General features: G+C 38.4%; 1 protein-coding gene and 1 long non-coding RNA gene across 2 annotated transcripts; both read right to left on the bottom strand.

Annotated features, from left to right (window-relative positions):
• Window positions 1-327: 327 nt before the first annotated feature.
• Window positions 328-1,969, bottom strand: LOC139873272 (uncharacterized). Its single transcript, XR_011767293.1, has 3 exons — window positions 1,892-1,969; window positions 835-881; window positions 328-352 (listed from the first exon to the last, which is right to left on the bottom strand). It is a non-coding gene; the product is annotated as an uncharacterized lncRNA (long non-coding RNA).
• Window positions 1,970-19,236: 17,267 nt separating this feature from the next.
• On the bottom strand, window positions 19,237-20,226 carry LOC139870385 (uncharacterized). The gene has a single exon (XM_071858198.1). It carries the CDS (start codon window positions 20,224-20,226, stop codon window positions 19,237-19,239), a length of 990 nt encoding a protein of 329 aa, XP_071714299.1.
• Window positions 20,227-22,602: the final 2,376 nt, after the last annotated feature.

A 22,602-nucleotide genomic window follows, 5' to 3' on the forward strand; every position in this document is an offset into this window, starting at 1 on the left:
CGCTCTGATACCACCTGAAGCATCCCGTTCATATCGAATATAAACGTCACGTACTCATTGGTGTCATTGCGAGGTATTGACCTCTATATGTGACATTTTTCAAAATCTGCATACGTTTTTATAATACAAACCATAACCTTTATTATAATCGAAGGTTCAAACAGCATAATAATGATTATCGTTTAGTGATAATCTTAGTTTTACAAACTTTACATTTGATAATAACAATACGATTTCCAACATATTTCACATTACAAATCTTCCGATATGCAGTTTTATTTTTGACACAAATATGCATACTCCAAATCTTGCTTAAATTCGGCATAATGCAGCGGAAGCTTTTAATTATCACCTGAGAATAAACATGCTTAAAACGTCAACATAAAGTTGGTGAGATATAGGTTTAATGCTAGCAGCGTTATAAATATAGACAACAAGATTTCATATACACAAACGTTTTAATAAAAATATTCTAAGTGGTTGAGCACTTGATAACCATACTTAACATTTAATCAACGTCGCATATTCCCTTTATTATGAAATCTCACTACACCGTACCAAGTATAGTTACCGAAACGAAGTACTGTGCAACCGTTGAATACTGGTCGTCCAGTCCGGTTGGGGTTGTCAGGCCCGATAGATCTATCAACAGGATTCGCGTTTACAATACCGCATGTAAATAGTAGTTACCAAGTTACAGGGAAGTATGCCAGTGGTACAACTCAACGTAGAATATATATATTTTTTATCACTTGTGTCCAAAACGTAAATTATAAAATGCATGTATTCTCATCCCGAAATATTTAGAGTTTAAAAGTGGAACTATATACTCACTTTTGTCTTGAAGATATACGACTTGGTCTCCGATAGATATCACGAACCTAACCATATATAATATATCAACATGTTTTCTTTTCAAATAATCGTTACATGTATACTTATAATACTTTTAATATCTAATTGTCCGTAGTTAGCAGTCCGATATTAGTGGTCCACAATTAGTTATTCAATAAAATAAATAAAGACCCCATCGTATTTGTATTGATCAGAATTAATCTCGACCCATGGTACCATGTTTTCAAATGACGTGTTGCGTACATAAAGTACCGTGTTGTCAAATGACGTGTTGCGTACAATCATGAGGTCTTATGATTAATCTTCTCGTGTTGTTTACGGGTGGTCCTGAAATATGTAGAATTAAATCATGAGTAAATATATATGAAATATCATATTAATTAGCAAATATATGATTAGTTTAGTTTTACTCCAATTAATTTCGTAGCTAAACTAGCTTCGGATACCCAATTTTGTTTTAGCCGTAGTTTCTTCAATATAACTCCGTTTTTGTTGGTTCAACTTGCCACTTCCTTGGATCGAGTCATTATTTATGAATATGAACTGTAAATACCTTAGTTTGCATTCGAATTCACAGGTTATAGGTCAAACTTTGGTGAATCTTATGAAAGTGATCATTTCCGTTGTAAAAACATCTAGATGATCATTTTTACAAAAATACTTACACTTTGAGTTACACCATGAGATTTTTATACATTAACATATTCATAAGAAATATCATTTTTCCAGAATATAAACTTCTAATTCAAAGTTTAAGATGGTTTTTAATTATCCAACCCAAAACAGCCCCCGGTTGCACTCCGACGACGTAGATTCAGTTTTAAGGTGTTCTTTGTAAAATCAAGTTGTATATTGTTAAGTTAGCATATCATTATAATATATTACAAGTCTTGAAGTGTTTTAAAAGTCAAGTTAGAAGGATCTATTTAGTTTGATAACAAGTTTGAAATCATTCAAACTATGTTCTTGTTGTTATATATATTCGTAGTAAGATAGTCATATATGAATTGAACAAGATGATGAACCAAGGTTATACCTCAAGTATGATGAAGAAAGTTACTGAATAAACAAGATATGAACTTGTTCTTGATGACTTGGAAGATTAAGAAGTGAAATCATGAAAAGAAACAAAGGTTGTAAGTAAGTTTATATCTTGATTTAAGATAAATAACTTACATGAATTGAATCAAAGTTTAAACATAGTTTTACCTTGATTATGAAGCTAAAAGATGGTGAAAATGCTTGGAGATGATCAAGTATGATGTTAGGAGTATTTTGAGAGAGAATTTGGAGTGTAAGTATGAGAAAATGGAATGGAAAAATGGGGTGAAATCATAAAAACGAATTTACTTGTTATATAGAAAAAAAAAATCCTTAAGTTTGTTTTTTAGCTCATTAGTCATACAAGTTGATAAATAATGGTTCCACATATTTTTGACTCTAATATGGCTGCTAAGAATGAATGATTAAAGGTGTATATACCAATAGTAAATACATCTAGAAGCTGCGTACAATACGGTTACATATACCCTAGGTATACGTGTAAAAATCTTGAGAAAACGGAACGAGAATTCAAGTATAACTATCTTTTGTGAATATACTTATATTGTTTTATGTATTTAAGTCCTTTAAAGTAATTAAATATGTATTTATACGATACTGTATAAGCATCATAGATTATAGGTATATATGTCAAAGAACGTTACGTATAGTTACCGTTTTGAAAACTTAAGTTAGTAGTCTCAAAGTATACTTATAACTCATTGTTATTAGTACACAATGATATGTTAAACCATCCTTAAATCATGATAAATACGTATAAATACGTATATGTACACAATCGTATAATTATCGTATGTTATATAGTTCGTGATATCATCGGTCAAATTGGACGGTCAAACGTTGTGTAAAACTCTTTTCAAAAACACAAGACTCAACAATTTGGATTGCTTATCATGTGGGTAATGTTTAATTTAAGTAGATATTAATCTCATATGTATAAAACGTTCAGAAAAATCCGGGTCGTTACATTATACCGGCTAGTGTAATGTTCAACTCCGGCGATGGTGTGATCACTTTGTGCTTAGGGTGCCCGTGAGATACCCTTGGAGGTAGCGGAGATTGTAATGGTGATCGACGGGTGATAGTAATTCAACGGTGATGAAAGTTGAAGTTTAAGAGCATTGCGGTAAATAATTCTTATGAAGTGGCGGATGAGCGAATCTTGTTGCTCCTAAGTGTTAGATGGGTAAAGATGACTGGTGAGCCAGTGATGGACTTAATGGTCGGTTAGGCCAAAGGTTATGATGAAGTGTTGATATTGCAGTCGATATAATTATTGCGCCGGATTGGTCACTCTTCTCCATGAGAGTGAGCAATTGTTATTAAAGCTTCATTGCGAGGAAGGTCGGGTGATCTCGACTAAGATGTGCAACTAATTAAGCGGAGTGGCATATGCCTAGTCGTAGAGGTGTACGTGACACTTCGGTGGAGGTTGATTTGCGAACGGTGAATGACTGTTATTTGTAATTGTGGTATGAAGGTGCGATGTTCTCGCGTGTACGACATCTCAAGTGAAGGTGCATGTCGGCTCTAAGAGCCTAAAGTGCATTCATGCTGACTTGGAGTATATGACCAACGATGAGGATGGTCATGTGTTTCATGGAATAATAATTCCGCAGGATGTTCATCTTGGCGGTGAGAATGTGGAGCCAAATTCTAAGTGGGGGAGTTTTTACTGCCGCCCGAGGAAGCTCCGGTGGTGTTATGTATAGCGAAGTGTCGGAGTGTACCATGCTAAGCCTTAATAGGTATTCGAATTTCCTAACGAGGGAGAGTGACGGATTATTAATCCCGAATCAAGATCGTTCATTACAATCTTGAGTTACAATTCCAGAATGTTATGCTTGAAGATTGTGATGATGGGAGCGAAGGAAGTGTAAGTATTCTTATGTAAGGTGGTTATGAAGTACCATTGTGCGGTGTGAGACCAAAAGTGAAGTTTGAAATCTCAGAGTGAGAGAATTGATATCGGCTAAAAAGTCACGTTTTCACCCCGGTATTAAGGCCCAAAAACAAGAAAGATTCGAACTTTGTCGGCAAAATACCCACTTCGTCGGTTAGAATTGAAGAACAAGTAATTATGAAGGCGGTGCAAAAAGAATCAAGAGAATCGGAGCTAAAACGAAGATTCTAGAGAGAAAACGGTGAAAGACAAGAAATCAAGTTACGATCCAGGGAATCAAGGCTGATCAGCAAGCCATACGGCCTGCCATACGGCCTACCATATGGCCTGCCATACGCCCTGCCAGGCGTATGCTGGCAAATTCCAAGTCTATTTAAAGGGTCTTTATCATTCATTCTAACACACACTTCAATTCACTTCTTTCTCTCTCTTGTATAATATTAGTCATACTCTCAAGGCCTTCGACTCTGTGCGGGAAACCTAGTACCCAGAGAAGAACGCTGAAGATTGTATTAGGAGCAGTCTGGAGTCTTGAAGTTGTCACTTTTGTATTCAGAACTAGTTTAATCTACTGGTACTTCTATCCTTTATCTTATATAATGTTTTATGATATTATTGCCATGATTAGCGAGTAGTTATCTTTAGTGTATGCCATGATGTAAGCAGTTATAATGCCGAAATAATATTATGGTCTGTGTAAGTTGTCGAAATGCTTTCCGATTATGCTTTAAACTCAATCGCTTTTCCAACTAATAGAACGTAGTTATAGGCTCTGTTATTGGGAAGTCGCGAACCCCGATTCAGAGTACACTATCTGTGTCACCCCTTGGTAAGAGAAATCTCTCGGATACAACGTAAGATCGACCAAGGCACACCGGATACAACCCATGCTAGTGTAGTCACCAAGCATATAAACTTCGTACGTGTACGCTGAAGCATAGCGGTTGTTGTAAGCTGTACCTCTGCTAAGTAAGGCCATGGAACACGGTTAGTGTTGACCAGTACACTGCACCATAACGCGGTCTCAAGCATTGCACCCCGCTTGAAGGATTCTTAGTTAATTAAGGAACTGTTTGTTTAGACACATAAAGGATTGGACCGTTAGGATAACCGAACGTGTTCATGGAAGTCAGACTTGACTTGGCCATGGTGTTCTTTATGGTTGAACTCTTTTTAAGGGCCTAACTATCTTTTACCAATCATTAACGAAAGCATTGAAAAACATCACGTCTCTCGGATATGGTACACCATGTATTCTATTATGCTTAAGAAAGTTTAGACCATTTTGGAATGTTAATACGTCACCCAACCGAGTCGCTCAATTGGATGAGCCGTCTGAACGTGTATGCCTGTAGTCAGACTGCACGAGTGTCGGGGGTAAGGAACGTTGCTGTCTATTCAGAATCTTCAAGCCTAACGCAGTACCCAGTGACATGTCTTATGACAGGGGCGTTTAGGACCAGTGTAATGAATACAAGGCCTCTGCCTATTCATGAGCCAGCATTCCATAATCTCGGCAGAATAACTGATGAAGTCATAGTATGCACTTACTTTAACCTTATCTGAATTACAAATTTTATCGCATTTACTTTATCTATCTTATAAATTAGAAAATCCCAAAATTAATATTCACTACTCCCTAACTATCTTAGGCTACAATATAGGTTCGATGTTACTGATATCTCAAAAATACGACTCTTGGTCATACTTCCCTTACTTATAAGGAGTAGTAAGATTTAGGCCCCGCTAAATATAAATTTAAAACAGTACCCTCTCCCACGAGTGGCTGATCCTGGCGAGCGGTAAATAAAAACCGTCCGTTTCGGCCATATCAAGAGAGATACCTAGTTTTGGCACCGCTGCCGGGGAACTGGTATCAGGCAATGCTGTTTTCAATCAAACTTATTCACAAGCATTTAGTGGTGTCTAAGAAAGACAATTATACACGGACTTGGTTATTGGATTTTCCGAACAGTCGCCAATTATATTGGGACCAAAAGGATCCTGCCTCTCCGTAGTCGGCCTGGCCACTTGGTTTGTTGAATAGTTTGTGCGGAGTTTTGTTACCGAAATACCAGGGAATCAGTAGCCAGAACCAAAAACATATTCCACCATAGGATAGTTAGTTAATTAGATTAGATTACTTTCGATTACTCTAGTTTACCTTAGATTAGACCACCTTAGATTACCTTAGATTGCCTTAGATTAAATTAGATTACCTTAGAATTAGATTAGTTTAGTTTAGCTTATTATAATTTAGCTTATTTGCGAAAATTAAAAACAAAAAGGCATACCTAGTGTATGACCCAAACCCGATCTAGACCAGGGCCGTTGTTATTCGTACCTGATCCAGACGCAATAATCTCTAAAGCACGCAAGGAAGCACGAATCAGAAACCAAATGGCGTTACGCGTTACTTTAGCAGAAAACACGAAACCCTCGATTGAAGGTCGAGGAGGACCAATCAGATTTCCAAAGATTCAAGGACACTCGTTCGAGTTAAAACATCACATCATCCAGCTCATTCAGAATAGCTATCAGTTTCATGGATTACCGAATGACGATCCTAATTCTCACCTTGATAAATTCATATCTCTTTCGAACTCCTACAAACAGTCAGGGATAGGACAAGATATAGTCCGGCTATACTTGTTCCCCTATTCTCTCACTCATCATGCTCAAACTTGGTTTGAAGGACTGGAAAAAGATTCCATCACGTCATGGACGGAGATGGCGACTAAATTCCTAACCAAATATTTCCCTCCTTCTAAACAAACCAAACTGAAGAATGACATCATTAACTTCAAATAAAGTTATGATGAATCTCTTTACACTGCATGGGAGTGTTTCAAAACCCTGCTGAAGAAATGCCCTAATCACCAGTTAGAACGGTCAGCCCAAATCTGTACCTTCTACAATGGTCTTACGGTAAATCATTGGACGACGATCGATGCAGCAGCTCAAGGGAATATGATGAACCAAACCGCAGATGAAGTATGGCAATTGCTCGAGAACATGACGATGCATCATCATGACTGGAACAGTGGTGAAACAACTTCATCATCTGCCCCACTCTCTGCACTTAACAATCAAACAGAGGCCATCAAATCCCTCATGGACAAGATGGAATCCCTTGCTAAACAACTCGGAGAATTGAAGACGTAGCCGCGGCAGATTAACCAAGCTCAGGCTTGTGTTAATTGTACCAACCCGCAACCTACTGAAGACTATCAAGTTGAGTACGAAAACCCTGACGGTTCAGTCTGTTACGTTCAATACCCAGCTCGTCCACCAAATCCCGAATTCAATCAACCACCAAGGGTTAATCAATTTCAGCGAAGCAATCAACCTTTCTGCTATCGCTATCCACCTTATCCAGCCTAACAATCTCAATTGACCTACGATCAACCACTTCCACTCACTGGTCCCCCAGTTGAGGAGAATTCCCCTACCACCCAGATTACAAAAGCAGCTAACCCCACGCTTGGAGCTGATGATCAGTTAACTCAGTTCATCCAAGGACAACAACAGTTATATCAGAGAACTGCAACCAGACAAGATCAAACGGAGATACTAATGAGAAATCAATTAGCTCTGCTTAAAAGTTTGGAAACGCAGCTCGGATAGTTATCACAACGCCTTAAAACCAGACTGCAGGGAAGATTGCCAAGTAATACTATCCAGAATCCCCACATAGAAGAAGCAAAGCAAATGTATTCCGTAATCCCAGAGGAAGAACCACGAAGAAGGTCAACTAGGCTCAAGAACAAATCAACATATACTCAGAAGCTGACCCCTGAAACTCCAGTTCGCGTACCTTATCCTGTAAGGCTACAAGAAGAACCATCCAAGCTTGATTCCTTCAAACTAGATGGAAGATTCTTGGACACTATGTCCAAAGTTCCCAACCAGAAGAGATACATCCGAAGGCTTCTATCTACAAAGGAGAGGATACCAGACTCTAACAAAATTTCACTGAGTGAAGAATGCTCTGCATTACTCAGAAACTCTCTACCACCTAAGCTAGGAGATACGGGTCGATTCGTTTTCCCGTGTTCAATCTACCAATCTGGAACCATTCATGCGCTAGCAGATTTAGGAGCAAATATCAACCTAATCCCCTACTCTCTCTACAAGAGATTAGAGTTAGGAGACTTGTCACCAACCAAAATGACAATCCAACTTGCCGATCATAAAATTTGATATCCTAAGGGCATAGTTGAGAACGTCTTGGTGAAAGTCGACAAATTCTTGTATCCTACGGATTTCGTAGTAATGGATATTAAGGAAGACCTACACACCCAAATAGTGTTAGGAAGACCTTTCATGAATACGGCTAGGACTGTCATTGATGTGTACAATCAAACCATGATCTTACGATCACATGGGGAGAGCGTTACCTTCAAAATTGACCGACCAACCGATCTTTTTGGACAGGCAGAGATGTTTGCTATTTCCACCAGACGGATCACTTCCGATGATGAGTCATTACCACCAGCCGACGATATCGAGATGGGTGTCGAATCACAGTCTATAGACGACCCAGAAATGGAAGAAGAGGATCCCAGTGAAGAAATTGAGGAAAAGGTGGAATCTGAAGAGGAAGAGGAAATGAAAGACGTAAAAGAAACTGCGACAACAACCGTTCCAAGCACTGAGCGTCATGAAGGAATAATGAGGCTTGAAACGGCAGATCACAGTTTAATCATTCCCTTCAAAAAGAAGAACGACAAGGCTGAGGTTAAGGATATAGAAATTGATCCTGTAAGTATCAAAGTGGAGAATCAAAATACTGAAGGAACCCGTTCATCAGACGCATCCTCAGAGAAACCGGATACCGATGATGACGAGGAAGACCATCACGAAGACATTCTTACTAACTCACACTCTCCAACCGAAGTAGATCAAGGGGAGCCGGACTCTTCTTCAGATCAAATTCCGGTTATATCCACACATGCACACATGATTACCTTCATCAATGATACCGATGAATTTGAAGACATTCTCGAAGCCATCCGAAAGTCAACCATTGATTTTTCGCTACGCTTAACTGAACGAATCATGGCTATCAGAGGAGAGCACCACCTCTATCTCCGAAGAGAAGACAATGATGTTGAAATCCTAGAAGAACGCATTCAAGACTTTATCAATTCTCTTCATGATCATATCTATCACGAAGAAAGGCAACGAGAGCATAATTTAGTGGTTCGCACTATTCTCGAGACAAGATTCTGTCGAGATCAGAAGATCATTTACTCTAAGGTTTATAACGCCTTAGCCGGATCTGCACTTCCTTTCTCACGAAATGAACGAGCACTACTGACTCTCATCCGGAAGCATATGGATCTTTTCATCGGCCGCCCGACTTATCACTCTGATTTGCAAATGATCGAGGATATTCACAGTCTTTTCACTCTTCTGGATAGAGATAACTTCGAAAGCACACCAGACAGACTAGTGATTTACGTAACAATTGATCACCACGCTGATCTGATTATCAAAGAGTTACAAGACGCTGTTATGGAGGAAGCAAGACGAAATAATCCGTTCTCTCATCTTGAACCAGATCGAGTCAACATTGCCACCTATGTTACGAAGCAGCTATCACATATCTTCCACGAATCCACAGATCCTAGTTTCATATTTAAAGCTGGATGTCAGGAGATATACTCAAAGACGGTGAAATTAATACTCGAATCAGGATTGCTGTTCACTTCTTTCCAGTTTCTGACATTGTTTGAAGACCTCCGAAATGAGCATCCAGTCAGAGAAATCATCAACACCAGCACTGCTTCTATGATTGACATTCATGGGTCAACCAGCAGAGCTGTGGATCATATTCTCATCAGACTTCAAGACTTATCAAGAGCCGAAACTGCGCACTACTTATCGTTCAGAAGATCTTCAAGAGAAGTACCGGACTTGTTACCACTATTGGTCCGACACTTTCTCAGAACTTATCCACCAAGACTCACATTCTCTCAAGAAGACCAAGATCACAACCATCAACGAGAAATGTTTGCTTTTTGAAGAATCACTACGGTCGAGCCAACGACATTAAACAAAAGCGCTTCTCGGGAAGCAACCCGTGCAATAAAGTAGAGTAGAAGAATAAAGGATGACAAATGAGCCGATAAAGAAGCAAGGAAACCAGCCGCATCTGCTAGGGGTATTTCTTTCTTTCGCTACTAGCTCAAGATTCAAACTATACCGCATCCTAGCTTATCACTAAGTGTTGGATAACACCCGATCAAAACACTAGACAAACAATCCCAAATCTTCAACTAAAACTCCTAAGTGTGGGATACACTAGGAACATTGAGGACAATGTTCGTCTAAGTGTGGGATGTTGGTATCTTTTTATGCTATATCATAATAAACCATTACGAAGATTCCAAGTACTTAAGCCAAATTTCAAATTTTTTGCAAAAGAAACCCTTTTCGAAAAAGTATTTTTAAAAACCTAAAACATTTGTCAATAAAAGTAAGGCTTAAGTAAGGTGGAAATCTTGTTAGATTGAAATCTCTAATAGAGCATTGCATGACTAAGGCATTATCGACCTAAATTTATTATGGTGAGGCACCCCAAATAAGACCAGCATTCATCTTTAATGCTTCACTATTTTCCGTTGAGAGTGCCGATGTCTGTGCTCAGAATCAGAACTTGCTTTAGATCTACATCTCCAAGCAGCAAAACGTTGAGAGTACCGGCAAAAAGTTTCTCGAGATGAAGTCTCCAAAAAAAAAATAAAAAAAAAATGTTGAAGGAGCAGAACTAAATAAGAGAAATGCCGAAGAGAACTCGACCGAAAATGATTATCAAATGAAGAAAAGTTCAAAAGTGCTTCTCAAAATATTTCAGCACTCCTATCTATCCGAATAAAAGTCTGTATAAAGACTATATTACCCTTTTATCTCACCCTTCAAAAACAACTTCACTACCACTCCAAAATTCCCTCTCCATCATTGTCAAATAACCCATAAAGCTGAGATTACTACCGTTCTCGCGTTAGCAGTAAGGATTTGAGTCTTTATCAAGCCTATGACGATGGGTGCAGCATGACTGGCTATGAGTGTATTCATTTCTTAGATCTATAGGGAACCCTAAACACTTGAGTGATTTGAGTGACCCGTGAAAGCTAGCCTATGTCATGTAACCTCCTCGCATGCTTGCAGAGATAATTTCAATCCTAACATAGATGACTCACCTTATCTTTTTGCTCTTATAATAAAAGTAAACCGCTTAGGCTATTAGAAAAGAAACGCCGAAAAGATTCTTTAAAATAAGAGTTTGCTTGAGGACAAGCAAAGTATAAGTGTGAGATATTTGATATCGGCTAAAAAGTCACGTTTTTACCCCGGTATTAAGGCCCAAAAACAAGAAAGATTCGAACTTTGTTAGCAAAATACCCACTTCATCGGTTAGAATTGAAGAATAAGTAATTACGAAGGCGGTACAAAAAGAATCAAGAGAATCGGAGCTAAAACGAAGATTCTAGAGTGAAAACAGTGAAAGACAAGAAATCAAGTTACGATCCAGGGAATCAAGGCTGACCAGCAAGCCATACGGCCTGCCATACGGCCTACCATACAGCCTGCCATACACCCTGTCAGGCGTATGCTGGCAAATTCCAAGTCTATTTAAAGGGTCTTTGTCATTCATTCCAACACACACTTCAATTCACTTCTTTCTCTCTCTTTACAATATTAGTCATACTCTCAAGGCCTTCAACTCCGTGCGGGAAACCTAGTGCCCAGATAAGAACGCTGAAGATAGTATTAGGAGCGGTCTGGAGTCTTGAAGTTGTCACTTTTGTATCCGGAACTCGTTTAATCTACTGGTACTTCTATCCTTTATCTTATATAATGTTTTATGATATTATTGCCATGATTAGCGAGTAGTTATCTTTAGTGTATGCCATGATGTAAGCAGTTATAATGCTGAAATAATATTATGGTCTGTGTATGTTGTCGAAATGCTTTCCGATTATGCTTTAAACTCAATCGCTTTTCCAACTAATAGAAAGTAGTTATAGGCTCTGTTATTGGGAAGTCGCGAACCCCAATTCAGAGTACACTATCTGTGTCACCCCTTGGTGAGAGAAGTCTCTCGGATACAACGTAAGATTGATCGAGGCACACCGGTTGTAGTAAGTCTATCGAGCTTTGGATTCCGACTGAGGACTCTTTCGTAGTGAAACATCTGACTAGACCCCTAGTACATTGTCGGTCCTAGACCATGCTAGTATAGTCACCAAGCATATAAACTTCGTACGTGCACGCTGAAGCACAGCGGTTGTTGTAAGCTGTACCTCTGCTAAGTAAGGCCATGGAACATGGTTAGTGTTGACCAGTACACTGCACCATAACTCGGTCTCAAGCATTGCACCCTGCTTGAGGGATTCTTAGTTAATTAAGGAACTGTTTGTTTAGACACATAAAGGATTTGACCGTTAGGATAACCGAACGTGTTCATGGAAGTCATACTTGACTTGGCCATGGTGTTCTTTATGGTTGAACTCTTTTTAAGGGCCTAACTATCTTTGACCAATCATTAACGAAAGCATTGAAACACATCACGTCTCTCGGATATGGTACACCATGTATTCTATTATGCTTAAGAAAGTTTAGACCATTTTGGAATGTTAATACGTCACCCAACCGAGTCGCTCAATTGGATGAGCCGTCTGAACGTGTATGCCTGTAGTCAGACTGCACGGGCGTCGGGGGTAAGGGACGTTGCTGTCTATTCAGAATCTTCAAGCCTAACGCAGTACCCAGTGACATGTCTTATGATAAGGGCGTTTAGGACCAGTGTAATGAATACAAGGCATCTGCCTATTCATGATCCAGCATTCCATAATCTCGACAGAATAACTGATGAAGTCATAGTATGCACTTACTTTAACCTTGTCTGAATTACAAATTTTATCGCATTTACTTTATCTATCTTATAAATTAGAAAATCCCAAAATTAATATTCACTACTCCCTAACTATCTTAGGCTATAATATAGGTTCGATGTTACTGATATCTCAAAAATACGACTCTAGGTCATACTTCCCTTACTTATAAGGAGTAGTAAGATTTAGGCCCCGCTAAATATAAATTTAAAACAGTACCCTCTCCCACGAGTGGCTGATCCTGGCGAGCCGCGGCCTAACGACATCGCACAAATAAAAACCGTCCGTTTCGACCATATCTAGAATGAAGATGTCGTTGCGAGTGCTCTCTTGATGTAAATTTGGATTGGTGTGAAACTCGGATAGTACTGTTGAGGGAGTACGAGTTTGAAATCGTGGTGAATACTATATCTTCCCTATCGGGAAACGTGATCGTGAAAATTGTTAGTGGATTATTCCACTTTACGAATGATTGTGAAGCGGAAAGTGTCGATTCTGATTGTCTCACATCGATACACGCGGATGTTGTTTGTTTGCGAGAGTGTTTTCCCTAGTGATGTGACCTATTGGTTGTATCGAAATGTCGAAGCCATCCATAATGGACGGTCTAGGTAGGAGGATTCACCCGGCATTGGTGAATATTTTGTGGGTCGTGTGGTGAATTGCGAATTGTTATGTTGATAATTCGTTGTTGACGGGATTCTAGTACACGAATAGTTTCCATGATAGTATTAGGAAGCCATAGTGTATGGATGTGTTGTAGGGTTTAAGGGAGAAACCTTGTGTCGAGTGTTGATGTTTCGTCTAACTCGTGGTGTATTATTTTCGTCCTGGATTAATCCAGTGACGGATGGTCGTGTGCAGATCGATTGATGGGAAAGTGTTGCTCCTAAGTGATTATTTTGGGGTTACCGAAATTTCTTCGTTGAAGGAATGACCCAGTTGTGGAGCCGGAGGAAGTTGGTTCTCGGTCCAGAGAATGTTCATGAATGACCGGTTGAGTAGTACGTTTATGAACCGATGGAGTACGGAGTTTCAAGGAAGCATGAATCCTTCTCGATTGGGATTAATGCAAGACATGGTTCACGACGTGGTGGATTTAGTAGATCGCGTTGGGTGATATAGTTATGGATATAGCTTGTTGCGAGTGGTAGCCGAGATTATTTGAAGGGATAATGGTGTTTCCCGTATTTTCCTAAGTGGGAATTCTGAACATTGGGTGTATCAGATACCGTTTATTGCGGTAATGCGCGCTAGTGATTATTAGCGTGTGGCGAGATATTCGGGTTAATGGAAACTTTTATGGACATCGATTTTGAAGATATGTCAGAGGGCCTTTGAGTGTGGGTCTGGTTTGTTAAAGTGACGGAGATCACGGGGACGTGATCCAATTTAAGTGGGGGAGAGTTGTAACACCCCGTTTTTCTGTTACGTGTTATTTTGGGCGTCATTCGAATTACGAGGCATGTAAGCGTATATTTGGATCCCAAATAAAGTTTGAGTTGATGTTCTAAACCCTTACCATTGGATAGTAAATCTCATTACGTTTCCAACGATATTTGATTCATAGAAAACGGAGTTACGGTTTGAAAGTTACGACCAAAACAAGTTCAGAAAACTGATCCAGTTGATTTGGATGTCGTCCAACCTTTTTGGACGCCGTCCAAAAGGCCTGACGGGCCAGCAGCTGCATTTTACTTAAATTAAAAGGGGTACTTTGGTCTTTTCACTTGTAGACTGATTGGTGGCTTTAATATCAGTTTTAGATCCACTTTTGGATCATTTTCACCTTCTTAAACACTCTCATCAAACCCTAGTGAGAGAGAGAGGTTCTAGAGAGAGAGAGTTGGGGATTTGGAGAAGAAGAAGTGTGACTCGGGTCGGGTCTCAAGAGTTAAAGTTGTTCACCTCGTTCACGGCTACATTTTGGTAGTGTCGGTAAGTTCTAACTCCGAAATTCATCTTTATGATTTGATATTCAATTTAGGGTTTTGAGCTTTTTAGTTGTAAAACTCATTTAGATGATGAAGTGGGTTTATGGAAACTAGTTATTTTTGATACATGGCGGGTTTTGGGTTGATTGACGTTTTGGCAATGATTAGGCTTTGGTTTTGGGTGTAATCACTTAGTTTAGTGATTTTGGAAGTGTTGGAACCCTTTTGGGTGTATTTGGGTTGACTAATTTTGAAATGGGTCAAAATTAGGGTTTATGTGTCAAATTGGGTGAGCTAAGTGTTTAACACTTGTGATTTGGTTTAAGTGGTGTTTTAGGGCCATTTCACTTGTGTGAGTGATTATTGGTTAGTTTGGGCATTTTTATGACTTTGGTCAAAATGGGTAAATTGATTTGGGTCAAACTTGATGATGACACTAGTTTTGGTCAAAGGGATGTTAAACACTTTTGTTAAGTGTTAAATGGCGTTTTTGAATGAAAGTAAACATGGGAAGTGATTTTGGGTTAAAATGATATTTTTAACATAAGTCAAAGGTAGTTAAAAGCAATATGGGTCAATATTGCACGTGTTATGGTTTTGGTGTACATGGCGTTTGAAATGATTGCTACCTAAGTAGTAATTTAGTGTTAAGACCTAGGTTCGTCTAATTGGTGTAAAGTATAAATTGGGTTAAATTGTACTTTGTAGAGTGGGTTTGAATTACCACCCGAAGTGGTAAATGGTGTGTGTCCATTAGGTGTTAAATGGGTGGGTTTTGGCGAGCAAGGTGTAATCCCTCGGTTAAGGGATGTTTGTGTTGGGTTCTCTTTTAGAGAATGGTTATTTATGTGTATATTGTACATATGTGTGATATAGGTGGTTACTTGCTGGGATTTGAGGACGGAGATCATGTTATACATGACTTGTGCGGGCATTCTAAGGTGAGTGGAATAGTTATATATGTATGTATATGATTTATTTGCTTGTGGGGTATGGGTTAAACTTCGATGTTGACGATACCATATCATAGAGTATATTGTTTGTTCGTATTGATGAGGGTTAAAGTTCGATGTTGACGATACCTCATGTATGGATTTAAAGTTCGATGTTGACGAAGCCATACCACTATTGTAGTGACGTTTGTATGATGAGGGTTTAAGTTCGATGTTGACGATACCTCATATGTGGGTTTAAGTTCGATGTTGACGATACCACATTTATTAGGACGAATGGGGATTAAGTTCGATGTTGACGATACCATTCGTTGGGCTAGCCTTGGGACTTGAATACTAATGGATGTTGTGAACATCAATGTTTTATGTGTTGTAGTGTAGCATATTGTATTTCTCGTGTTATATGCTATTGTTGTGCTAGCTTGTATTATCGGAGATTTAGCGTTATACTTTGCAATGGTATGCTAATTAAAATGCTAGCGTGTATGAGGAAATTGTGTAAGTGTGTGCAAGTATATATATATATATATATATATATATATATATATATATATATATATATATATATATATATATATATATATATATATATATATATTGCATTCACTAAGCTTTATGCTTACCCCTCTCGTTGTTTACCTTTTTACAGGTATTGTGTTATGAAGCTAGCTAGTTGTTAGGCTAGATGCGTAGGAGTGCTTGGGCTCGATGCGGTAGCTTTTGGAGATATGGCGGCGGATTGGGGATTTGGTAGTCCCCGGGATTATGCTCTTGGTATTGGGTTGGGTTATTGAGTCTTAACCCGTATTTATGGTGTAAACACTTTCAATTAACGTTTGTGATGTAAAACTCGATTCTATTGAGGAAATTTCTTAATTATAATTATTATAGTATGTTGTGAAAACCGTTTCGTTTAAAAGTGTCGGGAAGCGGGTTTTTCGCCCGCGTGAATTTGTAAAACTGATCAGGAACTTTTAGTTCATTTGGACGCCGTCCAAATGGCTTGGACGCCGCCCTGGTCTTCTATGTTGGACGCCGTCCAGATGGTTTATATAAAAAAAAAAAATTTAAGTCGTGTTTTTGGTAAAACGAAGTTGGGTCGTTACACTTTTTCCATTATTTATCAATGGCGCCACTATTATTTGTTTATTATACTAATATTGAGGGTTAGTAACCAATAAATATTACTCCCTCCGTTCAATCTTAAGTGTTCAATGTTTTTTTTTTTTTGAAAAACAAGTAATTTTATTAAAATCAATACGCACCTATTACACGGGAGAGAACAAAAACAATATACACTAGAAAAAACACGAGGGTTGCAAAGTGAGCAACTAACATAAACTATCTAACTCGAAAGATACATATTTGGATTACTCAACCAATTGAGCCAATCGAACGATTTTCTTTTGTTGTTGTGATTCTTCCATATATAGTATGCACTAATCCACTCAAATGGCTTGCCATATTTTCCTCCCATATGCCGACATCGGGACCCCGGAATTTCCCATTAGTATTTCAGAGAAACTTAAGTTTGAGAAGTTACCTAAGCCCTACCAACGGGAGACCCGGGACCAAATATCAAGCGCATGGGAGCAAAATTAGATGATGTGATCCGTCGACTCAAGATCATTGCCACAAAGAGGGCATCGAACGCTATGGAGATCAATGCCCCTTTTGTCCAATTCGATCTTAACCGGTAGACGTTTCTTTCTTAATCTCCAAACAAAAATCTCAATCTTTTTTGGTACCAAGTTGTTGCATAGCGTACTCGATGAGTTGGTTTCCGGTGCTAAAGAAGCTTCATCACATAAAATTGATAATCTCTTCACATTGAATTTTTTGCTCACGTCCAAACACCACTCCCACTTATCTGGTTCTTGATTTACACGAAAGTTTGCTGCAGAAACTTGGGCCTGCAAGGAGTGTAATTCACCTAGACATCGGCCCGTTGGTTCTCTGGCCCAGGCCCAGGAGAACACACCCCCCAACTGCAGACGACAGCTAACTGATGCTCTTGGCACTGTTTCGAGGCGAAATAAGCAGGGTAGGTATTTTTGAAGCTGTTGTTACCAACCCATATATCGTCCCAAAAAGATGTATTTGCTCTGTTTCCAATTATTTTCTTGAAAGAGCTCTTGAACTCGATTCCCAATTCTTCAATTGTATTTCATGCAATGACAATATTATACCACGTAACTAGAGAAGGTTGGATACCTAAGTCTCCTCCCGACCCTAAGCCACCACACGAACCATATAAACTTTGAATGACTTTAACCCAAAGTGAGTTAGTTTCGGTTTTAAACCTCCACCACCACTTTGCGAGTAAAGCCAAATTTTTACATTTAAGTGGCTCGATATTTAACCCCTCATCCCCGTAAGATTTAAGAATGTTTTCCCATTTTACCCTTGAAATTTTTTCACTCAACTCACCCCCGCCCCAAATGAATTTTCTTCTCACACACTTAAGTAGTTTTAACACACAATTCGGGGCACGAAAGAGCGAGAAAAAGTATAATGGGAGGCTCGAAAGGACCAATTTGATAAGAACAATTCTTCCTCCATATGACATCGCTCTCATTTTCCAACTTGATAAATGATTTTTTATTTTCTCAACCACCGGTTCCCAATCTTTTAATTTTTTCATTTTACTACCAATTGGGAGCCTAAGATATGTAAATGTGAAAGAGTCTACTTTACAACCAAAGTGATTTGCAATCTCAACCAACTCACCACTTTTCACCCCGACACCATACAAACAACTTTTTTGGAAGTTTACTTTTAAACCAGAGGCAAGTTTGAAACATCTAAGAAGGTTTTGAAGACTCCTTGCATTTGCCATACTACATTCACCCAAAAAAATGGTGTGTCCGCATATTGAAGATGCGATACAATTACTTTATCTAGCCCGACCTCAATACCTTTGAACATACCTTTTTCAATTGCACTTTTTGTAAGAATATTTAGACCCTCCGCCGCGAGTATAAAAAGAAAAGGAGACAACGGGTCTCCTTGTCTAACACCCCTTTCCATATGAAATTCTCTTATCGGTGAACCGTTTATAAGAATGGAAATTGAAGTCGAGGTAAGACAAGCACGAATCCGTCTACACCATTTTGTCCCGAACCCCATACTTTTCATTACTTCTAACAAAAATTCTCAATTGATGCAATCAAAAGCCTTTTCAAAATCAATTTTGAAAATCATTCCTTTCTTCTTATTTTTTCTTAGAAAATCTATGGTTTCATTCACGATTAGAGCACCATCTAAAATAAATCTATCTTTCAAAAAGGCGCTTTGTTCCGGACCCACAAGATTAGGAATGACTTTTTAGAGTCTATTCAGCAATTATCTTATAATAACTACTAATGTGACTAATGGGACGAAAATCGTTTAGTACCTTTGGGTCGTTTATCTTGGGAACGAGAGTGACAAAAGAAGAGTTGCAACCTTTAGATATCTCTCCCTTTTCCCAAAACCAAGTAATTGCATACACTAGATCTTCTTTGATGATGTCCTAATATTTTTTGAAAAACCTCAAATTAAATTCATCTGGCCCCGGTGCTTTGTTCCCGTCACATTCAAATACAGCTTCACGTATTTCGGTTTCATCAAACTATTCTTCTAATCTACTGGGACGGATAGTTTAGCTCCTCTAAACTTGGTCTCTCAATGTCAACTTCTTTGAAACGATTTGCAAAATGCTTTACGGCTTCTTCTTTGATATCAAATGATGTATCATTCCACATACCATTAATTGAGAGACCACGAAGTGTGTTTTTATTATTTCTCATGCCCACAATTGAGTGGAAATATTTGCTATTTTCATCCTCTTCCAACACCCATTTAACCCGCGCCTTTTGTCTAAGCATGCTAGTCTTTACATTTTCTTTTTTGAACCATTTTTTACGTGAGTTCCTCCATTCTGCTAAATCGGTTTCGATCAAAGGGATAGTTTCAGCCTTTAGTTCAAGATTATGTGCTACCGACTTATGCAATTCGATTTCACCATCTAGATTATTAAACTTAGAACGACTCCAAACTATAATCTCCTCCTTTACATTCTTAAGCCTATTTCTAAAAATATAATCTTTCCTATTTATTATGGCCACCTCTTTATTCCACGAATTTTTTATGATATCTTCAATGTCACTTTCATCCAACCAAGGGTCAAAAATTTTAAATGGTTTTGGGCCGAAATTCCTTTCTTCATCTTTTAAAAAAATAGCACAATGATCGAAAAGATGTCGTTCCATAATCCCTGCTGATATATCATGCCAAAGGTGAAGAAATTTCTCCGACACTAAGAAACGATCAAGTTTACTATATTTTAACCCGTCACCACTAACACGTGTAAAACAACGACCAGACATTTGCAAGTCAATTAAGCTATTCTCGATGATGAATTTGTTAAATTTCTTTGCTCTGCTTTCTACAAAATCACAATTAAATCTCTCTGACTCACATCTAACTTCATTGAAATCTCCACATAAAACCCACGCTTCTTCTACGTCCGAATCAATCGTCCTAGACAATTCTGACCAAAATCTTTGTTTACCCCGATCCTCATGTGGCCCGTACACATTTACTATGTAACAATCTGACCCGATTACACCCATCTACCTTTTATACCAATATAATATTCACCACGAATAATGAAATCAGCTACAAATTGGTTTGTATCCCAAATTAGCAATTGCCTACCCGAATTGCCTACCTTGTCCTTTTGTATAAATTCACAATTGACCGAACCCCAAATCCGCCGAATCCATTTGGAATCAACCGAATTGAGCTTGGTTTCTTGTAAAGCTATTACCGAAGGAGATTCTTTGCGAATTAAATTTTTTATGTATCCCGACTTATCATCTTTTGTCCCAAAACAAAAACCCCGAATATTGTAAGCTATAATCTTCATTGATAAACAATTTGGAAAACGATGTGAGATATAAGATAACTTACTGAATGGAAGCCTTACGCTTCCATTTGAGTCCTAATTGTTGGCAGTACTCCCTCACTTCCTGAGAATTTGATGTAGAAGTATCCTGTGGCCTTACCTTCTTTTATGGACCCTGATCACCCTTACAGGCTGTACATGTACTTCTAATTGGTTGGTTGTTGCTGCTTTGAGCCCTCGCCCTACCTTTTGCGTTTAAGATTATTGAAGTTGATTTCCACCTCTTCATGTTTGACCAACTGCATTTTTTTTCTTTGATCGCACTTGATACAGCAGGTTTTTGGGTAGGCGTGTCTTTTGATGTGTTGATGCTCTTATTTTTGGCCGATACCTTATTCCTTTCTCGTTGATTTGAAACCTTTTTTTGGAAATCTTTAACTGACCTTGATCCATTATCATTCTTGGAATCAATCGACCCAGCAGCATCTTCTGGCCTTATATTGTTAGTATAATTTTCATTAACTTGCTCATCTGGCCCAATAGGTTCTGGCCCATTATCACTTTTAGTTTCTTGAACCTTACTACTCGATATACTTGCTGGGCTGGACCGTGAAGGCCCAACAGAAACCCCCTAACTGGATTCATTACTACGTTCTTCACTTGATTTGTTATATTTGGAATAAGAAACGTTTTCCCTAGGGTTATGTACGATTGGACTGGTGTAGCCGTTGTTCTTGGGAGTAGGAGAAACCCTACTTTCTACACTGTTTGTATTCCCCACATCATTATCATCATTATCTTTGTTGTTACCAAAAAGTTTCTCACTCTCCAAAACCATCGGACTTTGGCCGTCGATCCCTACCGTTTGCCCTACCTTATCGGAATTCATGTTACCGACTAATTTCGGGGAACCTTCTTGCTGGACTGGAACATTAAATTTATTAAGATCAAAAATTTCTTCATCCGATTCATAATAGTCTGACATCTCATCATCATCATCCCCAAATGTATCATCAATGAAATCGTTATCTTCTTCTTATTTATCTTGCTCCACAGTACATTCATTAACATCACTGACGTCTAAATCTAATTGAATAGGAATATCCCTATTTTTGCATACATGCACACGTGAAATACAATCTCCTAGTTTGAACTTGACTTCTTCCTCTATTTTGTGAACATCAAAGGTATGAATGAGGACATTGCCCACTACTAGGTTTTGATGTTCATTAACGATTTCACAGTTATGAAAGTCCAACACTTCACCCCAAGTATTTGCAATTTTTTTGAACGATTTTTCATTCCATCCTCTAACTGGCACTCCCTGAATGTCTAACCACACCAACCTTCTATTGTTTGGGATTTCTTGATTTTCAATGAGTTTACATGTACTCCACTTGTGAATGGCTAAGTTTTTGTTTTCTAAAAGTTGTTTAGCTTCGAAAGATGATTGGAAAACAAGCATAAACTTTAAACCACCAAGGTATTTGACTTCACAGCTTCCAATACCATCTGCTTTACATAAGTGGACAATTTGTGATATGTTATACCAATCTTTAATCGTGCCATCGATAGATCTTTTGTTAATGTGACTGATACTCTCTTCCTTTTTCAGCTCAATCATCTTGGTTTCTGTTAATACCTGGTGTCTTATTGTTGAAGTTTTATTTTGTAGTTTGTTTCTTAAATCTACTCCAGGGCTTCCTGCCACGTCTCTGTAGTTTCTCTGATCACGAAAGGAATTGTTATAAAACCCATTGAAGTTATTATTCTGTATTCCACCATTCAATCTTTGGAAAACTGAATCTCTTTTGCTAGTTTGATTTTTTTCAAATGCCTTGAAAATCTTTATTTGGTTGCCGTCAAAACTGATATTTTTGCAGGCCTCAAGTAGTCGATCTTCATCAGATACGTTTACGAATCTATCAAAAGCGAATTTCTGTCCGTTTCTCAATCGTTTGTCTGCCATATAAACATCACGAACATCTCCATGATTTTTAAACATTCTCCACAGTTTTGCCACGTTCCAATCGTCCGTGAAGTTGAAAAACATGAAGTAAATCAAATGGATTCTAAAAAGTCTTGTCAACCGATCCTTGAA

Source organism: Rutidosis leptorrhynchoides, chromosome 10 (assembly GCF_046630445.1).
Source record: "Rutidosis leptorrhynchoides isolate AG116_Rl617_1_P2 chromosome 10, CSIRO_AGI_Rlap_v1, whole genome shotgun sequence".
In the NCBI taxonomy this organism is placed as follows: Eukaryota; Viridiplantae; Streptophyta; class Magnoliopsida; order Asterales; family Asteraceae; genus Rutidosis; species Rutidosis leptorrhynchoides.

What these genes read in the sequence shown, in the direction of transcription:
- LOC139870385 (XM_071858198.1), bottom strand. Translation starts at nt 20,226, where the DNA reads ATGGGTGTAATCGGGTCAGATTGTTACATAGTAAATGTGTACGGGCCA.